This window comes from Corylus avellana, chromosome 4, assembly GCF_965113065.1.
Source record: "Corylus avellana chromosome 4, dhCorAvel1.hap1.2, whole genome shotgun sequence".
NCBI lineage: Eukaryota > Viridiplantae > Streptophyta > Magnoliopsida > Fagales > Betulaceae > Corylus > Corylus avellana.
The window spans coordinates 33,095,019-33,114,080 of NC_142493.1; the positions used below are offsets into that span (position 1 = coordinate 33,095,019).

The following is a 19,062-nucleotide window of genomic DNA, read 5'->3' on the forward strand; positions in this document are numbered from 1 at the left end:
AAGGTCGAGAAGTTTAGTGAAAAAACTAGTATGATACAAAAGGGAAAACATGAAATATTTTAGTTTTTTGGAATAATAAAAATCATATGTATTTTGTAATTGAATAATAAATGAGTCTATTTAATTGTTTTTCCCGCATCACAATCCTACGATATAAAAGTAGAGAGCTGCTAAAATGAGCATTTTCCATAAAAAGTATATTTGACTTGCCTTGAAAAAATGAACTGCGGGGCTGTCAACTAATCCAACGTCCCTTATTCAATCTGATCAGGTCCATCCAGACAATCTAGATGAAGTCCGCACTTTGATATTCCGCAGCAACAGTGAGGCCCTCGAGTCCTCCCTGTTCTCATTTCTGCCCAAAACCAAAACCATAACCAGATTCTCGCTTTCTAACCGTGTTTGCGAGTCAGCATATTCTTTGCTCTCAAAATTATTTCCATTTTCTCGGAAAAAGAAAAAAAGAGGGCAATCTTTCGATTCCAGCGAGCTAGTGTTTGCAGTGAGATTAGGGTTTTTGTCGTTTGCTCAAAGGCAGGGATGCTTCGTGTACTATTTCATTGCATGTGTTGTTGGAGCCAGATTAGTTAATTGATTATCTAGGGTTTCGGTTTTGCAATATGGCCGAAGCTTCGGGACGAGTCACCATTACTCTCGGGCGTAGTGGCCAGGTATCTAGGGTTTTTTTTTTTTTTTTTTTCAGTTTAATTTTATTAACACCAAAAGTTGTTTTTCTTTAATTTGTTGTTTGAAGTTTTACTTGAATATTTTTGTTATTTTGTGTTTCGAAATTTTAGTTGAATGGAGAAATTCTTGCTTCTGTCTGTTTGGTTTCGGAGAAAATGAAGAAAAAAAGTGACCTATATATCTTTATTTTCGTTTTTTATTTTTTATTTTCAAATCTATTGGGAAACAAAAGCAACGTAAAGCAGAGGAAATTACTTGTACTTTCACTAACTGTACCCATCGTTATACAGGTAGTAAAGAGGTCTGGTCAAGTATCAGATGCTGATTCTCGGCCTGTGGCTGGGACTAAGCGGTCCGTAAGAGATAGATTAGGAAGTAATGTAGATAGTTCAGTGTTACATGGCAACAAACTCGACAACAAACGGTGCGTCTTGCTTTCCTTTTTATCTTTCTGTTGTGGTGACCCTCTTTTCTGCTAATTTTCTGTTTCCTCTTGGATTATTGTACTGTTTGGAACTTTCAGCAAGCACACAATTCGTTTGGGCACTTATGCATTGTATCACTGCATCACTATAATCGTGTCTTTGATGTATAAGCTTTGTGTGCAAATGGTGTTTTCAACCTTCTTCGCAAAATTAAATTTCTTGGATAAGAGCTTATGTCTATTAATTTCCATTTGCAGACAAAGAGGAGATATTAGGATGCTGGATTTGAGTGCTAATGGTTTAAATGGTAGTAAGTTTACTTTGAAGCAATCTCATTGCATTTCTGTTGTTCTGTACTAGTTTTCCAATTACTAATGTCCCTTCCATTAAAAAAAAAAAAAAAAGATGTGCACATTGGTAGAGATGACCTCCGATTTAAACTCATGCAAAAAAATGCATCTAGACGAGCTCAGAGCGATGGTGATCAGAAGCGTGTTGACCTACGTGAGAAGTTGTCAAAGTCTGTTCGGCCCCCAGTAACTAATGTTGATTCAAGGCATAGCCTGCTGGAACCGAAGGACACAGGTTTCTTGGGCCGAATTCCTTCTACAAGAAGTGTGGATGATTTGCCTGTGATGAGCTCAATGAGAGGTTCTTATTCTACGTGGACTTTGGATCATTTGAGACGAAGATCACCTGATAGAGCTCGAGGTATAGGTACTTCTAGGGGTCTCTCCCCACCCAGGAACATGGAAGAACTACAAAGAAGGCCATTGAACAGGACACATGATGATGTAAGATCGGTTCCATATATGAGAAAAGATGTTTTTGATACTTCAGGACCTATGAGTACTGCAACTTTTGTGGCCAAACATGCACCTCCCGCACCTGCCAAGCCACTGCCCCCTCTTGGACAACTACCTCCACCAACTGGAATTGTACAAAAAATTCCATACGCGGTACTGCTACTTATTTTAGCTGCTTCTGGATCATGGAGTGTTATGTGTCTGATCTTTAGCAACTTTCATGCATGTTCTGAACGTTGTTATTGGTGGGTTATTATGTAGGGTGATGAGCAGCAAACTGTTGATGGCTTGTTACAGTCACTGGGATTGGGAAAGTATGCTATTCTCTTCAAGGCTGAGGAAGTATGTTATTTGATCTTTGTTCACTTAATTTGTTAAATATCTCAAATCCTTTTAATGTCCTGAATCATGGATAAGAACTCTTTAAAATTTTGTAAGATCTATGGTGTTACCTATGAAAAAGAAAAGGATTTGGTTGTTGCACTAGATGTCCATGTAAATATCACGCCTTAGTTTGTACTCTCCAGCTGGCAAATTATTCTGAATGTTTTAAATATTGTTAGATATTGTGAAGTGATTGCGCATTGTGTTTGTCTACAGTATTTGTTATGGTATACTTTTTTTTTTTTTAATTAATTTCCATCAATGGGTTTCCAACAGTATGCAGGATTTTGTCTATTCTCTGTATGTTTTTGAGTGCCTCCAGCATCTAATAAATCCTCGATTTTCAAAGCCTGACATTATTGGTGGACTAGAATAACGGATTCAATAACCCAAGGCTTTCTTTATGTTGACTTGGCCTCTACAGGCACTTATCCAACTATTGTGTATATTATCTCAAATTGTATAATCAGTAATTCTGTTCTTTTTGAATAAAAGGTTAGATGGTTTAGGTTTGGTTCGCAGCTAGTCAATTCTAAATGCTTGTACTCATATTAATTTGTTTATCCTGATTATGGTGTTTGGTTTCAGTCGCATGTTACTTAAATCCCCCAGCTACACACCCATATGCATAATTCCAAATGGAGTAACAGAGTTACTATAGTGGTCACTAAAAGAATTGAATCTTTTATACTACAAAATGTAATCAAAGCTAAAGGTATGCGTTATTTTTTCACATTTCATTTGCTAAAAACGTAAATTGCAGCTAAGTTAGGGGGAACAAATCTAGCAGACATACTCTTTCCTGTTTGTCTATTATAGAGAAACTGTTCAATTGTAGATTGCTGTGATGAGGTAATTGAGACACGGACTTTCTTTTAACAATCTTATGTTGATGTTTATTTTTTCAAAATAAAACTGTAAAGTCACACAATTGTATCAAATTGTTTTGAGACACATCCAGTATGCATCACTGTTGCATGGAAATGCTTCTGAATGAGATGAAAGGTTATTTACCTAGACCTCTGAAATGTATATCTGCATCTCTAAGTTTTTTTATATGCTGTATATTAATCTGTCTATGGAGATGAGATTAATGGTTCTTTGACTTATGAGTACTGTAGCCTGCAACCATAGTTTGATCTGAAATTGGTAATTTCTATTGGATTTGGAAATGAGTAATTAGAACTTTAAATGTTTTTTGGGTTCTAAAATATTATGATTTGAACAAGATAGTTGTTTACTAGCTTCTTTTTTATTCATCTGATACTGATACTGATAAAGTTGACTTCATAATATTCAGGTGGATATGGCTGCATTGAAGCAGATGGGAGAAAATGACTTGAAAGAACTGGGGATCCCTATGGTACTTTTCTTTTCTTTCTTTGCTTTTTGATAATTATTTAACTTAGGGAAACTACACTTACCCGCCCCAAAAATTGCAACGTTCCCAAACATTGACCCCCCAAAGCTACTAGCCCCTCAGTTAGGTTTTTGGTTAAATCAGACGGAAAATAGACACGTGACCTGAAAATGACAATAATACCCCTGCATTAGATTAAAAAAGAAAACGTCGTGGAGACCCACGGCCAGCCATGGGTCTCCTTGAAAGTGGAGACCCAACCATGGTTCTCCATGGAGGAGACAAGACCCACAGCGGCTGGCTGTGGGTTGGTAACTACAGAGAATTATTTTTTATTTTTTATTTAAGGGTATATTTGTATATTTATGCATTTCACTTCGGGTATAATGGAAATTTCAAGCATTTGTCACCCAAATTAACAGAAAATCCTAATGGTGGGGGACTAAGTGAAAGGGGTTAGTAGTTTGGGTGACTTTTTAAAGTTTGAGGGACAATGCAATTTGGCTGTCAGTTTGAGGGGGTTAATTGTAGTTTCCACTTTAACTTATGTTTCATATGTATGTAGTTAAACATCAACCTGTAATTCTCTGCTTTGCAGATATTCAGATTTTTAGTGAAGCTTAAATTCAGTAGAATATTTAGAAGCATGTTTAAATTATCCAATAGTTATCTGAATTTATATACAATGTTTTGGAAATTACTTATAAGAAAAAAAATTCTGGAGGTCAACTTGAGAACCTGCCAGTTTAATATTTTGGATCATATGTGGATGCTACCTTATTTCTTTGGGGATCACTCCATTCATGGACAATTTCTGTAGGAATTTGTAACCTGACCAAATTATATTCATTTTCATCTCAAGTCCACATTGAATGTGGTGCCATGTTTCTTTTTCCCTCATTTGGAATAAAAAAAGAAGAAGAAGAAGCAATCAGAAAGCTGCTTTTGTTCTAATAAGTGCACTAAGAACATAAAGTTTGAGGTAATATGTATGGCATTATGATGGCAAATGTCAATAGTCACCGTGCACTGAGAAACAAGAGAAATCTCCAAATTTTTATATAATTTAAATCAAAAGCAGAGAAATTGGCTGATTTGTTGTTTTGAGGCATTATCCCGGTAAAGCTGAGTGTACTACCAGTCTGCAACCCATGATAGAGATGGCCCATTGTCCAGCAATGATTATGTCTTAAAATGAAAACTTAGATTTAGATGCCAAAGAAGTCAATTGTATCACAAGAACATTGATGAGCCAGATGTTCTTGTTCCGTATTAAAATGATTATACAATATGATTTTTTTTCTCTTTCTGTATTTTTTCCTTTTTCTTTTTTTTTTTTCTCGTCGTCTTTTTCTAAATGCTATGTGAAGAAGATGCTCTGATCTCTTCTTTGTCGATGAGCTCCTTATGAGATTCTTTTTAAGTCTGTTATGGATGTCTTTGTGTGTAGATCAACTTTTGAAACAGTTTTGTGAACATTAAAAAAGATTCTGAAACATAAAAAATTTATTGAACCGGAGTCTACCAATACAAGACCTAGTTGTGTAGTTCTCTATCAACCATACTCGTGGAAAGTTTGCATGTAAGTTGTGATTTAGATAAAATTTGCAAGTTGCTTCTCTGTGTGCTGGTCGTTCTTTGTTAGCCTTGTTCAATTCTTTGCTTTGCATGCGGTTTTCATAGTTTCTCGGGGAAGTTGTAGCCTGTTAAAGTGGAAGAAGTATACAAGTAGCTACTAGCTGCCTGACTATGGATACTCCTCTCGCCATGCTTGTGTGTCATAAATATGTTGTTTCCTTAGTCATAGCCATCATCACATTCTGTGTTTCTTATAAACGTTGTTTGAATTGCAGGGGCCTAGAAAAAAGATAATTCTTGCTCTTATGCCTCGATCAAAGCGGCAACCATGATGGTTACACTTTTGAAGCAAGATTAGTTGGATTCCTCTGTTTTTGTGATGGGAGGAACTATCAGAAATATTTTTCATGTAATGAATATTGTGCAACTCAAATTGGGTTTGAAAGCGGTCCATGAATCAGTTCTCACATTTTTGGCACTCATAGAACAGTGTTAATTAGTATTAATAGATCTTGGCGAGAAAATTTGGGATATAGTTTTATTTTTATTTTTTCCCATTCCTAATTGCCACTCCGCTGTCGTGTGATTCAATTGATTAGACATTTTCGTGCTTGGGTCGTGAATCGTGATCATTGCAAATTCCCACATGAATTGCAGGAGAGGCTGTTCAAGTACTATATCGTTTGTGGTATCGTCAGAGATCCGGCGCCTCTAGGTATGCTTGCCTCTTAGCTGGCTAACGCCTGCCAAAGGAGTGAAGTCTTTTCCCAACACATTTACATTTTCCTTTGAAGAAAGGTGAGTAAGCGGTAAGCCTCCTCCCCGGGGCCTATTAATTTTTTTTTGTATGTCCGCACAAGGGAAAGATGAGGGGGATTCGAATTAGTGACTTTTAATTTATAAGGAGGAGTTCCCAGCCAATTGAGCTGTCACTTAGTAACTAAACAATTTATGAGTTTTTTTAAGAGTAATGTCATACTATTTTACGGGGTATCATTGTTAATCTATTATTATTAAAAGAAAAAAAAAATAAAAATAATAGTGTGTTGGCAGTTTCATTTCAACATAATGGGATAGTAGTGTAGAATATTCAAGGGTTAACTCGAATTGTCACAATAGCATTGTAGGCTATTGTAGGATAGTTGTTAGAAAATAAGATAATTTGTTGTCCAATGTCTTCCTAGCTTGTAAAGAACTTCATCAATTGTTTATAATAGGAGAGCGAATGAAGAGGGGTGTGAATGGAATTTGGAACGAGGCTCAGCAGCCCACAAGGAAAATCTGGAAAATTATAAGAAAGGAGAACGGGAAAAGCTAGCCATTGGCTAATTGAGTTTGTTGCGGTGATTATAGTTCTACGGATGCTACGCTTCCTGTCTCCAAACATTGAATGTGGGGTTCAAGTGTTTGTTAAGTTACAAATTAGATAGAATCATTCATTTGCTTCTAAAAGGGTTTTGTCTTCTATTATTAATTAATATATGGCTCTATGGTGCTTTTTGTGATGGTGTTATTTTCGTGTAATGCAATTCTTCGTTGTTTATTGTTGACAATCAACCATAAACAAAGAATCAAAAAAGGGAAATCACCCCCTTCTATTAAGTCCTGCCTGTCGTGTGCTCATATATTTTTTTGGTAAGTACATAAGGACGAAACTACAAACTACAACAAAAAAATTTCTAAACCACCATAATAGAACATTAAAAAAGAAGAAATACATTAAATGAAAGATGTGACCCTATAATTTTTTGGCCCGAAGACCAAGAAAATAGACCACCAATAATAAAGGTGGTATGAGATGGTTTGCCAAAAAAGACAACCAAAAGATCCAACAAGGAGCACAAAACTGGTAACACTCCACAAACCTCCCCCAAAACCCCATAGAGCAAACAACAACAAACCGTGCTAGAGATTCCCATGGGATTTTCCTTGGAGAATCATTGTCGCCAACTTTTTTTTTTTTCTTAAGAGAAAAGAGAAGAAAAAGATGAAGGAATCTTTGTCGCCTTGATGTCTCAAAACGTCGCCTGTACGATGACATGGAAGATAAGTTTTGGCAGACTTAGCTTACACTTGGATCAAGTATAGACTCACCTACTCTACATAAAGATTCTTGCAAGCTGCAAAGGCGCTACTAGTTCATATACGATGGCTTAACACACTTTATCCTCTTCTCTTTGTTGATACCGTAATTAAAGCTTTAACTAACAACTTTCCTTGATGCTGCCCAAACTAGGGTTAGCAAGCAATCAACAATCGGCGCGGGACGAAATTATAAATTTAACTTTAAAGGAATCAAATTGTAGTTAATATATATATAGTGGCCAAAGTAAAAAAAAAAAAAAAAAAAAAAAACACTTTATTTATTTTATGTTTTTAAAACAAATTTAAAGGCTTAAAAACCTTTTTTTAAAAAAATTTTATTTTGAAGGGGGTTGACCCCTCTTGTCCCGTCCTGCCTACTTTAGGAGTAAAGCAGTAGTACAATTGGGGATGAAAAGACGGTTAGCGGTTAGTGGCTAAAACCGCTAACCGCTAAGCAATTAACCGCCCAGTTAGCGGTTAGCAGATAAATGACCTTCTTGCTTTCAACAAAGCTTGCAAACAAATTGATCAAGCTTTTTAGCAAAAAAACCAGAGACCCAAAAAAAACCAATCTTTTAAAGCTTTTTCAATAGATTAATCAGCAAAAAAAAAATCGTGCTTGAGAAATTGAACAAGGTATCTCACTATCTCGAATTCATGCTAAAGTTCGAGGAAGAGTGGCGATGAGGCTGCGTCAGCGTGAAATCAAAAGAGAAATGCTCGAGTTCAAGGGAGAGTGGAGATGAAGGCTGCGTCGGCATGAAGCTGAAAGAGAAGGAGGCATCTCAGTGAGAAGAAGGAGGCTACGTCGAAGAGAAATAATAAGTTTTCCTAATAATATGACCTAGGATGACTGAAACGACGTTGTTTCAAGTTAATAAATATATATATATAATAATAATAATAATATTATATATTATATTTATAATAAAAAAATATATATTATATTTTAAACAAGCGGTTAGCGGTTAGTGGTTAGTGTGGTTAGCGGTTATAAGGCGGTTAATAAAAACCGTCTTTTCACCCCTAAGTACAATAATTGCAGCACAATTTACATTAAAGTGATTAATATAAAGTTAGATAACTACTTATTTTAAAAATTTAAACTAATAAAACAATATTAATTTAATTATTTAATTAATACTTTAATACAATCTACTATTGCAATCTCTAATCACCGAATACCTTGTAAAATTATAGTCGACAAGCTTGGGCAAGGCTCCCCGTTGAAGAAGGAATTTTCTTCACAAATATGAGCTACCATTGGTATCTGCAAAGTGAGCTTAGTATTTTATTCTCTGAGGCAGTATGAATTTGGTTTGGTCAATCTTGTACTACAAATTTGTCCTTGTCATATTGGATTTTTTCATTATTTTTTTTTCCTCTCTCTCTCTCTCTCTCTCTCTCTCTCTATATATATATATATATATATATTCGGTTGGTGTTTTCCATATGTTAATTGCTTTCAAATTTTCGTAAGTATATGATGGTTGACGGGTGGCATGTATTGTATATATTGTTCCACTAGCAATATGAATTTTTAAAGTGCCTTCCGCACTCACCACCGTGACAGGATTGGATTGGGCATCATATAGGATTAATCTATTATCTCCCTACTCACTCTTTTTCATCTTCTTTTTTTTTTTTCCTCGATAAAACAATGTCTAGTAGTCAGCATTGAGAACATGAGGTGGTAAACTTTGTCACGTAAACTACTCATTATTTCAAATGCTAAAGTGAATGGCACATAAATTTCTTTGATTTATTTATTTTTTAACAAAAAAATATATGTAAAGTATAAAATAATGGAGAATTCAGAATAGTAGAAGTAAATTAAATTAAAAAAAAAAAAAGATAGAATTTTGTGGTGATTCGGTGTTTGATATTTAGGAAAAAGCCCAAAAAGCTAGATTAAACTTTTATTAACTTGATTAATTTACAATAAAAATGTCTCGTAAGTATGATAAATGAAGAAGATACAAATAAGGTAATTAAATTTTTAGGATTTGATACAATCATTGATCCTGATGCTCAAGGAGGTACAAAGCGGGAAAGAGGGAAGAAGTGGCCCATCTGGTGCACCGGAGTAGGCACTACGGCTGACTTTTCCTAACATTTCAAGACGAAAACTTTATGTTAAGAGAAGTGGATATATATATCTTTAGTGATTGCTTGCGGCAATTCTTCAATTAAGGGCATGATGCTGTCATGCTGATTAAGATGACATTTGACTACCAAATATCGTCTAAACCAAGATCTGTCACCATATTAATTTCTATCTTATAGTTATTTTATAATATTAACGTAATAGTTCTAACCAACCCATAAGAACCGCTTTCGCTTCACCAATCGAGGGCTCGAGTTGGCCAATTTTTTCTATAGCAGTGGCCTGAGAAAAAGAGTAATGAATTATCATATCAAAATTTATTTTAACAAAACTAATGAGTGGAGAGATGGATTGCTCTTGGGTAGCTTTTTGAGGATTGAGTGAGTTCCAGGCATTCAAATACTCTCTATATATCATTTTTCTTTCTTAGAGCATTCACATTCGGTTCAAGTCATAGTGTTAAAATCACTCTCCATCCGGCTCAGCAAACTAGCCAAGAGTTAGCTATAATGCTCAACAACTCAACAATCTATAATTTTATTAATAAAAAAAATCATTTCATCATCTCTCATCTCTCTCATAAAATTACATAAAAAAATAATAAATAGTAAATTTTATTTAAATTATTAAAAATTGATAGTTAAAATACTGAGTCAGATGTAGGTACTTTAAAAAAATTGATTGCTTAAATATATATATATATTAGCTAAACTTTTGCTAAGCCGAATGTAAATGCTCTTAAGGCCACTACCTAGCTAGAGAGCGTTAAGAAGGGAATGTTCATAGATGTTTTTTTTTTTTTTTTTAAGTCAAATTAAATTTAAAGCATAACTGCAAAACCAAAAGGAAAGAGTGACATATGATATATATATATTTTGTTCGTGACCTTACAATATATTAGTTTGTAGATTTGCATGCAGTTTTTCGGCCTCTGGAAGTCCAGGCGGGGAGAGGGGGGGGGGGCTATGAGAGAGCTCCGACGAGGCCTACTTACTCCGGCAAGAATTTTCCTCGAAGTCTCTTATATGGGCGTTCTGCTCAGGCGAGAATCTCTCTTTCCGGTCTCCTATAATTTTTCCTATAGAGAATCCTCATCTACTGATACAGGACACGAGTATGCACCGAACTGTTACTGTAGCGTAGAATAATTTAAAAAAAGAAAGTGAAAAACAGTAATCCACAGCATGCCTTCCTGGCTCCTGCGCGCGATAGGTGCGCCATAAAGAAGACCCATGCCTTCACTCATTTGTTTCGTTCAACTTTTGTAGTTATGGACTTTTACTCTACAAATAAGTTAATAACAATAATAATATAAAAATGTCTTCCTTCCACAGTCAATTTTGGCAGTCTCTGTATACTGTAGAAAGAAAATTCTTGTGGGATTATTCGAGCAAAGAAAGCAATTGGGGTGTTTGCATTGGGATCCGGATGGTAGGGACCTCCATCCGATCCTGTAATCAATCCGTGGAATAATGAAATGAAAATTAAGCAGAAATCAATCAATCAACCAACCAACCAACCCACCTTGCCACCCATTAATATATATAATTAATCCAATAATCGATCCCTCCTTATGGGCTCGTTTTATTCCACATGTTAGGATAGTGAAATGCTTGGTGACAGCATGCCGCCTCAGAATTCTTCCTCTAAATCTAGAAAATTTGAATACACTGGAAAGCAAGAAAAGGAGTGGGAATTGATTAGCATGAGAGAGATCTACTGGTGGAAGAAGTCCACCATTTGGAAGATCTTGTTAGAGACAATGGAATAACAACACAATCCCAATAGTTTTTAACTTGTCTCCAAAGCCACAAAAAGGTGGGCTCCAACTGCAACAACTGTCCATTGCAAATGCTTTTGCTTAATTTATATTTATATTTATATTTATATATACCTTACATTAATAAGATTAGTTGAACGAGTTGATTCACCTCAAAACATATGCTTTTCTGGAATAAAATATAGGCTTTCCCTGCTCTAAGAAGATATGCCCAGATCTCATTAATTGAAGACCCTTACTAGTATATATGCTTACATCATTCCCCACTTCTTATATTCCTTTGTTTAGTAACCCATCTCCCTTACTATTCTAAGAGCATTCTCAAACATGGTCAAGATAGACATGTCTTTGGCTTTTTTTATTTTTATTTTTTATTAATTTGATCATGAGTGTTCCTCAAGGGATAATTACAAACAAGCTTCATCAAGTGCTGACTTCTACAGGATCTCTCTTCATTTTAATTATATATTTATTTGGAGTTGCTGTAGTAGATGGGACTGGGCACCCACAGCTATTAATTTCTATGTATTTATCTGTGTATATATATTATATTATATGATAAGCTTCAATAGAGGGCAATACATATATAATAAATCCACTGACTCATTAATTTTTCTAGTTAAAAATCATAGATATGCATTAAAGTAGGGAGATTTTTGCGCAACCTTCCTTCCAGGTGATTACATGCCCAATCTTTCTTTGACTTTTTGGTAATAATATAATAACTTTAAAAACCTCTTTATGCATGGAATATTTGTTTTAAAAAGCCCCAAGTGGTAGCATAATTGCATGTTTTTATATATTTTAAGTGTTTATAGAACACAGTGAATCCCTCTTTGGTGGGTGAAGTTTGATGTGTATATTATATTGTATATACAAACAATAAGAAAATGTTTTTATAAACCAATATTGCATGAAAGGGATCTGACTTTTCTTTTTTTCTTTTTTTCTTTTTTTCTTTTTTTTTTTATGTCTTGTTATTGGCCCTTGGTTATATATGCTTGTGCCATCCATGATTATTAAACTATACTTATGCAATGCATCGTTGGAAAGCATAGAGGAGAGGTTACTATAAAAGGAAGGAAGCCAAACTTATAATCGGTAAGTTATTTTACTACAAAGTATCTCTCTCTTTCTCTCTCTCTCTCTCTCTCTCTCTCTTCTCTTCTCGTTTAATCAGCAATGGCAAAGGCTGAATCTAATCTCCTATCTTCCACATGGGATGGAGAAAATGGGTATTCTGCAGGTTCTTGTGCTGAGAAGAGGCTCAAATTATTTGGGTTTGAGTTGAATCCGTATAAGAATATTGATGAGAGCAACGTGAAAGTCTCTGCAGAAAGAGATGAAAGTGTAAATTCTTCATCAACAACAGTTTCATCTGGAAGCAGGGAGAAGACGAAACCTTCCAAGGAGGTGATCGGAAGCTTAGGCGGCGGCTCCCCAGATTGCAAAAAGTTTGAGTGCCAATATTGTTTCAAGGAATTCGCAAACTCACAGGCATTGGGTGGTCATCAAAATGCACACAAGAAGGAGAGGATGAAGAAGAAGAGGCTGCAGCTTCAAGCCAGGAAGTCCAGCATCAACTGTTACCTTCAACCTCTCCAAAACAACCATGGTTTTGCTAATTCCAACGGCGCCGTTCCGTGGTTTTATAGCCCCTCATCTTATACAACTCCTGAGTTTTCACACTATGATGAATCTCAGATTTGCTTCAATCCCTTTGATCAAGATAATGGGTCCCTCTCCCAGTCCCAGTTATCAAAGTGGCATAATACCCTGCCACCCAACATCTCTTTCCAACAAGACACGTGTAGCTTCACTCTAACACAAACCGACGTCGGATCGGCAGAGATCAATAGGCCTGTTATCTTCAAACCTTCCCCATGCTTGCCTGCTTCCAAGCAAAGCTGTAAATCTTTGGATTTGCAATTAGGCCTCAACATGCAAGCAAATATACGAAGCTCCTCTAGAAGTGGCGTGTAACATATTTCTCCAAGTGGCAGCTTATTTAGATTCTTTTAGAATTTCAAGAAGTGGAAATGAAATCGTTTGAAAATTTTTAGATTCATGGCTGGTAATCTCAACAGCATGCAACTGCCAATGATAATGCAAATGCCATGAATATTAATTACACCACGACATACGAATCGGTTCAGGCTGGAGGAAAAGTAGCGAGACAGTAATTTAATTAAACCAATTAGCAGGCAAGCCAGGATGCCTCACTTTCTTTGTTTTAATTTGCTGAGATCTTTCAGTACTGTATACTGTATTATTAGAGGCTTAGAACTGATTGATGAAAAGCTAGCTCCTGTTCTTCTATATAAACAAAACCTGGAATATTTAAGCACTTTTTCATCCAAACCAGATATTGGCTCTATTAAACTGGCATATGTCCACAATTTCACGTTAAAAATATATGGGAGAATCACATGGATTTTGAATAGATGGATTAAGATTTCTTCTAAACTATAGCCGGGCTGAAAAAAAAATTCGTCTTCCCCTTATTGATATTGATTAGGGCTAAATGACAGAAAGGAACCAAAAAGACAATTTAAAAGAAAACTTCATTGAAAGCAAATAATTAATAATATATTGTTCGATTTGGTTGCGACCATGTGTTTCTTGGTGAGTTGCCTCATCATGAACCTAGCTAGGGCTGGCTTGATATATTTTGAGGCATAGGAAGGCAGGTTTAAGTGAGACTATTTTTCTTATATGTAAATATTAATTAAATAATATTTATTTTGATATTGATATTATATTTTTATTTAAAAAATATTCTTCTCCCTTTTTGGGATGCAAAATTACTAACTAAGTTTTTATATTTAAAACTTTTCGTATTATTCTCATTATTCAATTTAGATTGATGTTGGAGCACATTGGAAACACATATTTTTCTTCTTTTATTGACAATTTAATTGAAATTGAGGTTCCCACCTTGAAAAAAGTTATGCCCTTTAGACTTTCATAAATGTGAAAATGAAAAAGTAAACAAATGAACATTCCAATAATTTATTATACAATTATTAATTAGAGATTATTTATTAAGTTTTTAGGTTTACCATATTGGATCGAGCCTTATATTTTTTTTAAAAAAGTAAAATAAAAAAACTTTTATTATACAGTTTTTATTTATTTTAATTAATAGACTGTATTTATTTAAATTAATATATATTCTAGCTAAGCAATAGCAAGATGTACATCTCCTCACCCCCCCCCCCCCCCCCCCCCCAATAAAAATGGAATGAAAGGTAAGATAATGGGTTTAGGATCAATTGAATGCGTATACACTTACCAATAAAAAAAATAATTACAAATATAAAAATAAAAATGATGTAAGATGATAGAGAATCTTTTGAACTATTTAGCATAAGGTCTTATTTAATTTGGCACTAGAGATAAACAAGACCTTAAAATATATATTTCTAGCCCTACATATTCTATATAATAAACTTTACTGTACAAGATTAATCTGGTTGTTAACCATGCACCCCACCATCACTCGCGTCACCAAACAGTACCATTTAAACTTGTAATTATTTACTAACATATTTAACGTGTGATTTTCTCTCTTCTTAACAGTACTGTTGAACTATTTGTTTGAACGTACAACCTCTTGAATAATAAATTGTTAATTTGTTTGAATATTTCTATAATTAAGCTCAAGTTGGATAAACGACTTTAAACAATAGGTTTAATTCGATTGCTTTTCTAGAATTTATTTGATGGCTTTTAATATTATGGCGGAGGACCTAATTATTCTTTAATAAATAAATAAAATAAAATAATGAGAAGAAATTAATCACCGCTTGACTAATTAAGGCATAGTGCATCTGATAAGAATTGACGGGTTCTCTTGTTTTATAGGATGCTTAGAATAATAATACTTAAAACCTAGGAGTTCATAAATCAGAGCCGACTGCTTAATTAATTTTTATTTGATTTGCTTGAATCTTTTTATTACTGTTTTGAGTTGCGTCGTAGCGTGTGATATTTATCCACCCATTTGATCACGTATTTAATGTGCACAAATCAAGATTAGAAGTGGCATGGGACCCATGTAATTTCGCCTTTTTCCTATATATATATTTTTTGTAAACACCTTTTGTCCTAAATTGATTAGGATAAAAAAAGTCAGGAAGTACAAAATAACCCATGCCTCTCTCTCATCCGTTTGAATTTTTTTTTTAGGGGTGCTAATTCGTGTTCGTCTGTCGAGTTTGAATCATGTCGAGACATGTATATAAAATTATAGATCAACTATAACACCACCCATTTAAATAAATGGATCAAAATTTTCAACTATAATCTTATAATTTTGTATCAAGTTTGTGACAAGTTCATGGGTCATGTCAAAAATTATCTGTCATTATGTTGTGTGTTGGGTTTGGATCGTGTCAAAATATGAGTATAAGACTATATAGATCAACTCTAACCTGATCCATTAATTAAAACGGGTCAAACTCCTTAACCTTAACCCTTTAATTTCATATCAAGTTGGTGAGTCATATCAAAAATTGTTAGTCCTAAATTTTTTTTCACATTAGCCGCATAAAATTATAAAATTATTACGTATGAGAAATAGATTAATTTTCTAATAGCATATGATAGAGAACATGCTTTTTAATAGAAGCTAAGTGTTTCTTCAAAGGAAAACCCTATCCCCCTCTTAGTCTCCATTGACACGTCCAAAACAAGCTATATATTTTAATGTCTCTTGCTGATCATTCAGCACTTCTGAAGCCTCTTTTTTCATACAAACAGCATTCCTGGAACCTAGACAGAGTATCTGTCATTGTTGACACAGCCAAATAGCAGTTATTAAATAATAACGATAAAATAATGACGCAATATTATATTTCAATAATTCTGATAGATAGTTACACGCGATGATCTTCTAGATATAGCTGCTTTTCCAATATCAGGAAAATAATAATACAATAATAATAGCCTACAAATCAAACAAGATAGGATAATATAATAATGTTGTATATATATCACGTCATCCTTAACTACAATTAACATGAAGTGCATTAATGTTTAATATTCAGCTTACTGTAGTGTTTGGTGCCGGTTGTTCATTAATTAGGTTTTTCTAAACATCATCGACTTTGAACTCAATCGGCTCTAAACATCTGAGCATCTTGCCCAAATATTAAATAGAAGAATAACATTGCTCTGGCTCTTAATTACTTGTTCTTCTTTAATTATCTCTCTTTTTCCTTATTCTTCTCCATTGTTTTTTAATCACTGATATAATCATTGACCAAACTAGAGGGCCCTAGGAGGTGGCTTCATGCCTAGTTGCCTTGTATTATGCAGGTGCCGACCAACTCCGATCCTTTCTTTTTGCAAAGAATTAATTAGTCTGACTTATTCATAGTGGCAACATTCAATGTAAGTGGCAATGTGGCATGGCTTGAGGCTTGAGGATCTGTCTTTGCATCTGAATAGGATTTGTTCCAATTCGGTGCATGTATCTCCCACTATGCTTGTTTGGGACGTTTAGTCAAGTCAGGTGACTTTTTAGCTCTCATCTTTGAGGCCCAATTACTTTGGGCCTTTCGTTTTGCCGTTCAGGGATGGGAGCCCATCATATGCTTGGGCCATGCCCATCAATTAGGAGATGTAGTCATTTCCAATATGTTGCATCCATGGGCTGGGCTTAGCACTAAAAATGAATTAAAAGGTAATTATTCATAGCGGATCATGTTGAAGCGTGTATATAGGTCAACTTTAATATGATCTATCTACTTAAACGAGTTAAATCTCTCACTCTTACTCTACTAATTTTCTGTTCAATTTATGAATCATGTCAAAGACCGCTAATTCTAGCTCTCAAGCCTCTACTTGTTTTTTTTATTTTTTTTGTACTTTTGCCTCTTTACGTTTTTGGTTGCTAGAGATCTTCCAATGAAATGGTTAGAGTTGGAGTAGGTTAGCTACCACTTTTAGTGTTTCTTTTTGGAGTAGGTTCGACCTTTTTTTTTGGTTTTTTGTTTTTTCTTCTTTAGCATTTGGCCTTTTGTAATTTCTGACCACACATGAAAAAAAAAAACAATTTCAGTACTAGCAGGGATAGAGTTCGTTCTTCTCTAAATTGAATTAGAGAAGTTTTTTTACACCAAACAAAATTATAAATTTGTCGTACGTAGAAAGCATATATTTTTTTAATAGCATTAATAAAATAAAATAAAAATGAATTTCTTATATATTATTAAAAAAAAAATGTGCCCCCACCCTCGATCATGGTCAACGACAAGACAGATGAGGCATTAAATGAAAATATAGGAATATAGGCAACAAAATTGAAAGATAAATTTATTTTTGGGAGGTGGAAATTAAGAAGCCCAAGTCTTGCTCAAACAAAGGCACTTGTCGTTTTTGATTGTATTCGTAGACCGTATTGCGATTATGTTTTCAATCTCTATCTTCGTGATAGAGAAAACACAGCCTTTTAACTTAGTTTGGAAGGTTTTGCCATCTATCACACCACAATTATAAGGATCGTGCCGGAGAAGATAATGACAATGATTAGACGAGCTGAGGATGTGTCTCAAGTGGGAAGAAAACTAAACTCTAATGGCCCCCTACACAAAGACAGCTTGGTGCCCAATCACACATCATCAAGCTGGCTTCTTTGTGATGCTTTCGGTGGCATCCTGAGCCCGACTAATGCCAAACTTGTAACTGTTCTATAACTCTTTTATGGCTTGCTTTATCGTCATTTTAATTCCATGTTAATACATATAAGTAAGTTGTAAAAAAAAAACAAAAAACTACAAACTAGTTATACTAGATTAACTCTTTTTTACATTTTGCTTCATTGTCTTCCAATCACATGTTGACAAGTGTTAGGAAGTTGTAATACCCACAAAAATTTACGGTCTAAGAGCACCAAGAAAAACACACACGTACATGAAAGAAGAGGTTAATTTTTACTCGCTCAACATTTTTTTATGCTTCAACCTATTCAATTGGGGAGGGGTATATATAGCCTCCCACCATCGATGGGGGAGGAAGAGGAGTTGGAGTAACGCATTAAGCTTTGTTACTCAGATAATGAATCTAACAGGCATAACACATGTCAGACATACGTAATTAACAGGTATTATGCCTTTCAGTTTTGAAATTTTAATGTATCCTTTCAACACTAGCATTTTTCTTGGAGCATGTCTTTGAATTACTCTAACCCAATTGTAATTCTCACTCCAAGTAACATTTTGGCAAGCTGCTAAGTGGCATGTTAGACATGATTCAAGTATCAATTTCATGATCCCCATGCCTATGTGATAGAAATCTCAATTTTATCAAGGAACAAGGCATTTCAGAAAAATCTAACGCCTGTCGACTGTCGTGGAAGGTGGGTTAGGTAGCACCATATGCATCCAATTCAATGACACTGTAAAACACAAGGGAGGCAGGAGAGATGAATGTATTTCTTATGCCGCAATGCATGGCTGAAAGTAGTTTGAATATTCCATAAAAAGCTACCCATAAGATGCTCAACCTAAACCTCGTTTTCGAAAGATCCCATTATCATTTGATTACCAAGGTTGATAATGATGATCAAAGAGATTGTGAGAATAATTTCAACTACTTATTTTGTATTATGTTCTACTTTTCTGAAAGGGCATTTTGAAATGAGTTAAATTATGAAGACAAGCGTGCCAAATGCCAACCACCCATCTTAAATGTAACCAATACTTTTCTCAAGGGCATATTGAGTTGAGAGAATAATGCCAACTAGTTATTTTGTTTGGGGGTGTTTTTTTTTTTTCCTTCTCGTCCTTTTATTTTTTCACTTTTTAAAATTATAATTGATCTGTGGAGCCATATGAGCTTTATAC

General features: G+C 34.7%; 2 protein-coding genes across 3 annotated transcripts; both read left to right on the forward strand.

Moving 5' to 3' along the window:
* The first annotated feature begins 233 nt into the window (after positions 1-233).
* LOC132179031 (Sterile alpha motif (SAM) domain-containing protein) lies at positions 234-5,775 on the forward strand. 2 transcript variants are annotated; one of them, XM_059591647.2, is made up of 7 exons: positions 234-671; positions 978-1,111; positions 1,370-1,422; positions 1,518-2,071; positions 2,180-2,260; positions 3,603-3,665; positions 5,516-5,775. In XM_059591647.2, the coding sequence occupies exons 1-7, from the start codon at positions 621-623 to the stop codon at positions 5,570-5,572; spliced, it is 993 nt and encodes a 330-aa protein (XP_059447630.1). In that variant the 5' UTR covers positions 234-620; the 3' UTR covers positions 5,573-5,775. The 2 variants fall into 2 exon arrangements, with proteins under 2 accessions (XP_059447630.1, XP_059447631.1); XM_059591648.2 differs by having other exon boundaries at positions 236-671; positions 1,370-1,419.
* Positions 5,776-12,180: 6,405 nt separating this feature from the next.
* Positions 12,181-13,280, forward strand: ZFP5 (zinc finger protein 5). Its single transcript, XM_059592202.2, has one exon. It carries the CDS (start codon positions 12,395-12,397, stop codon positions 13,193-13,195), a length of 801 nt encoding a protein of 266 aa, XP_059448185.2. The 5' UTR covers positions 12,181-12,394; the 3' UTR covers positions 13,196-13,280.
* Positions 13,281-19,062: the final 5,782 nt, after the last annotated feature.

What these genes read in the sequence shown, in the direction of transcription:
- LOC132179031 (XM_059591647.2), top strand. Translation starts at nt 621, where the DNA reads ATGGCCGAAGCTTCGGGACGAGTCACCATTACTCTCGGGCGTAGTGGC. An exon ending in TGCTAATGGTTTAAATGGTA is followed by an intron (nt 1,423 to 1,517) that starts GTAAGTTTACTT and finishes AAAAAAAAAAAG; the next exon opens with ATGTGCACATTGGTAGAGAT. An exon ending in TTCTCTTCAAGGCTGAGGAA is followed by an intron (nt 2,261 to 3,602) that starts GTATGTTATTTG and finishes CATAATATTCAG; the next exon opens with GTGGATATGGCTGCATTGAA.
- ZFP5 (XM_059592202.2), top strand. Translation starts at nt 12,395, where the DNA reads ATGGCAAAGGCTGAATCTAATCTCCTATCTTCCACATGGGATGGAGAA.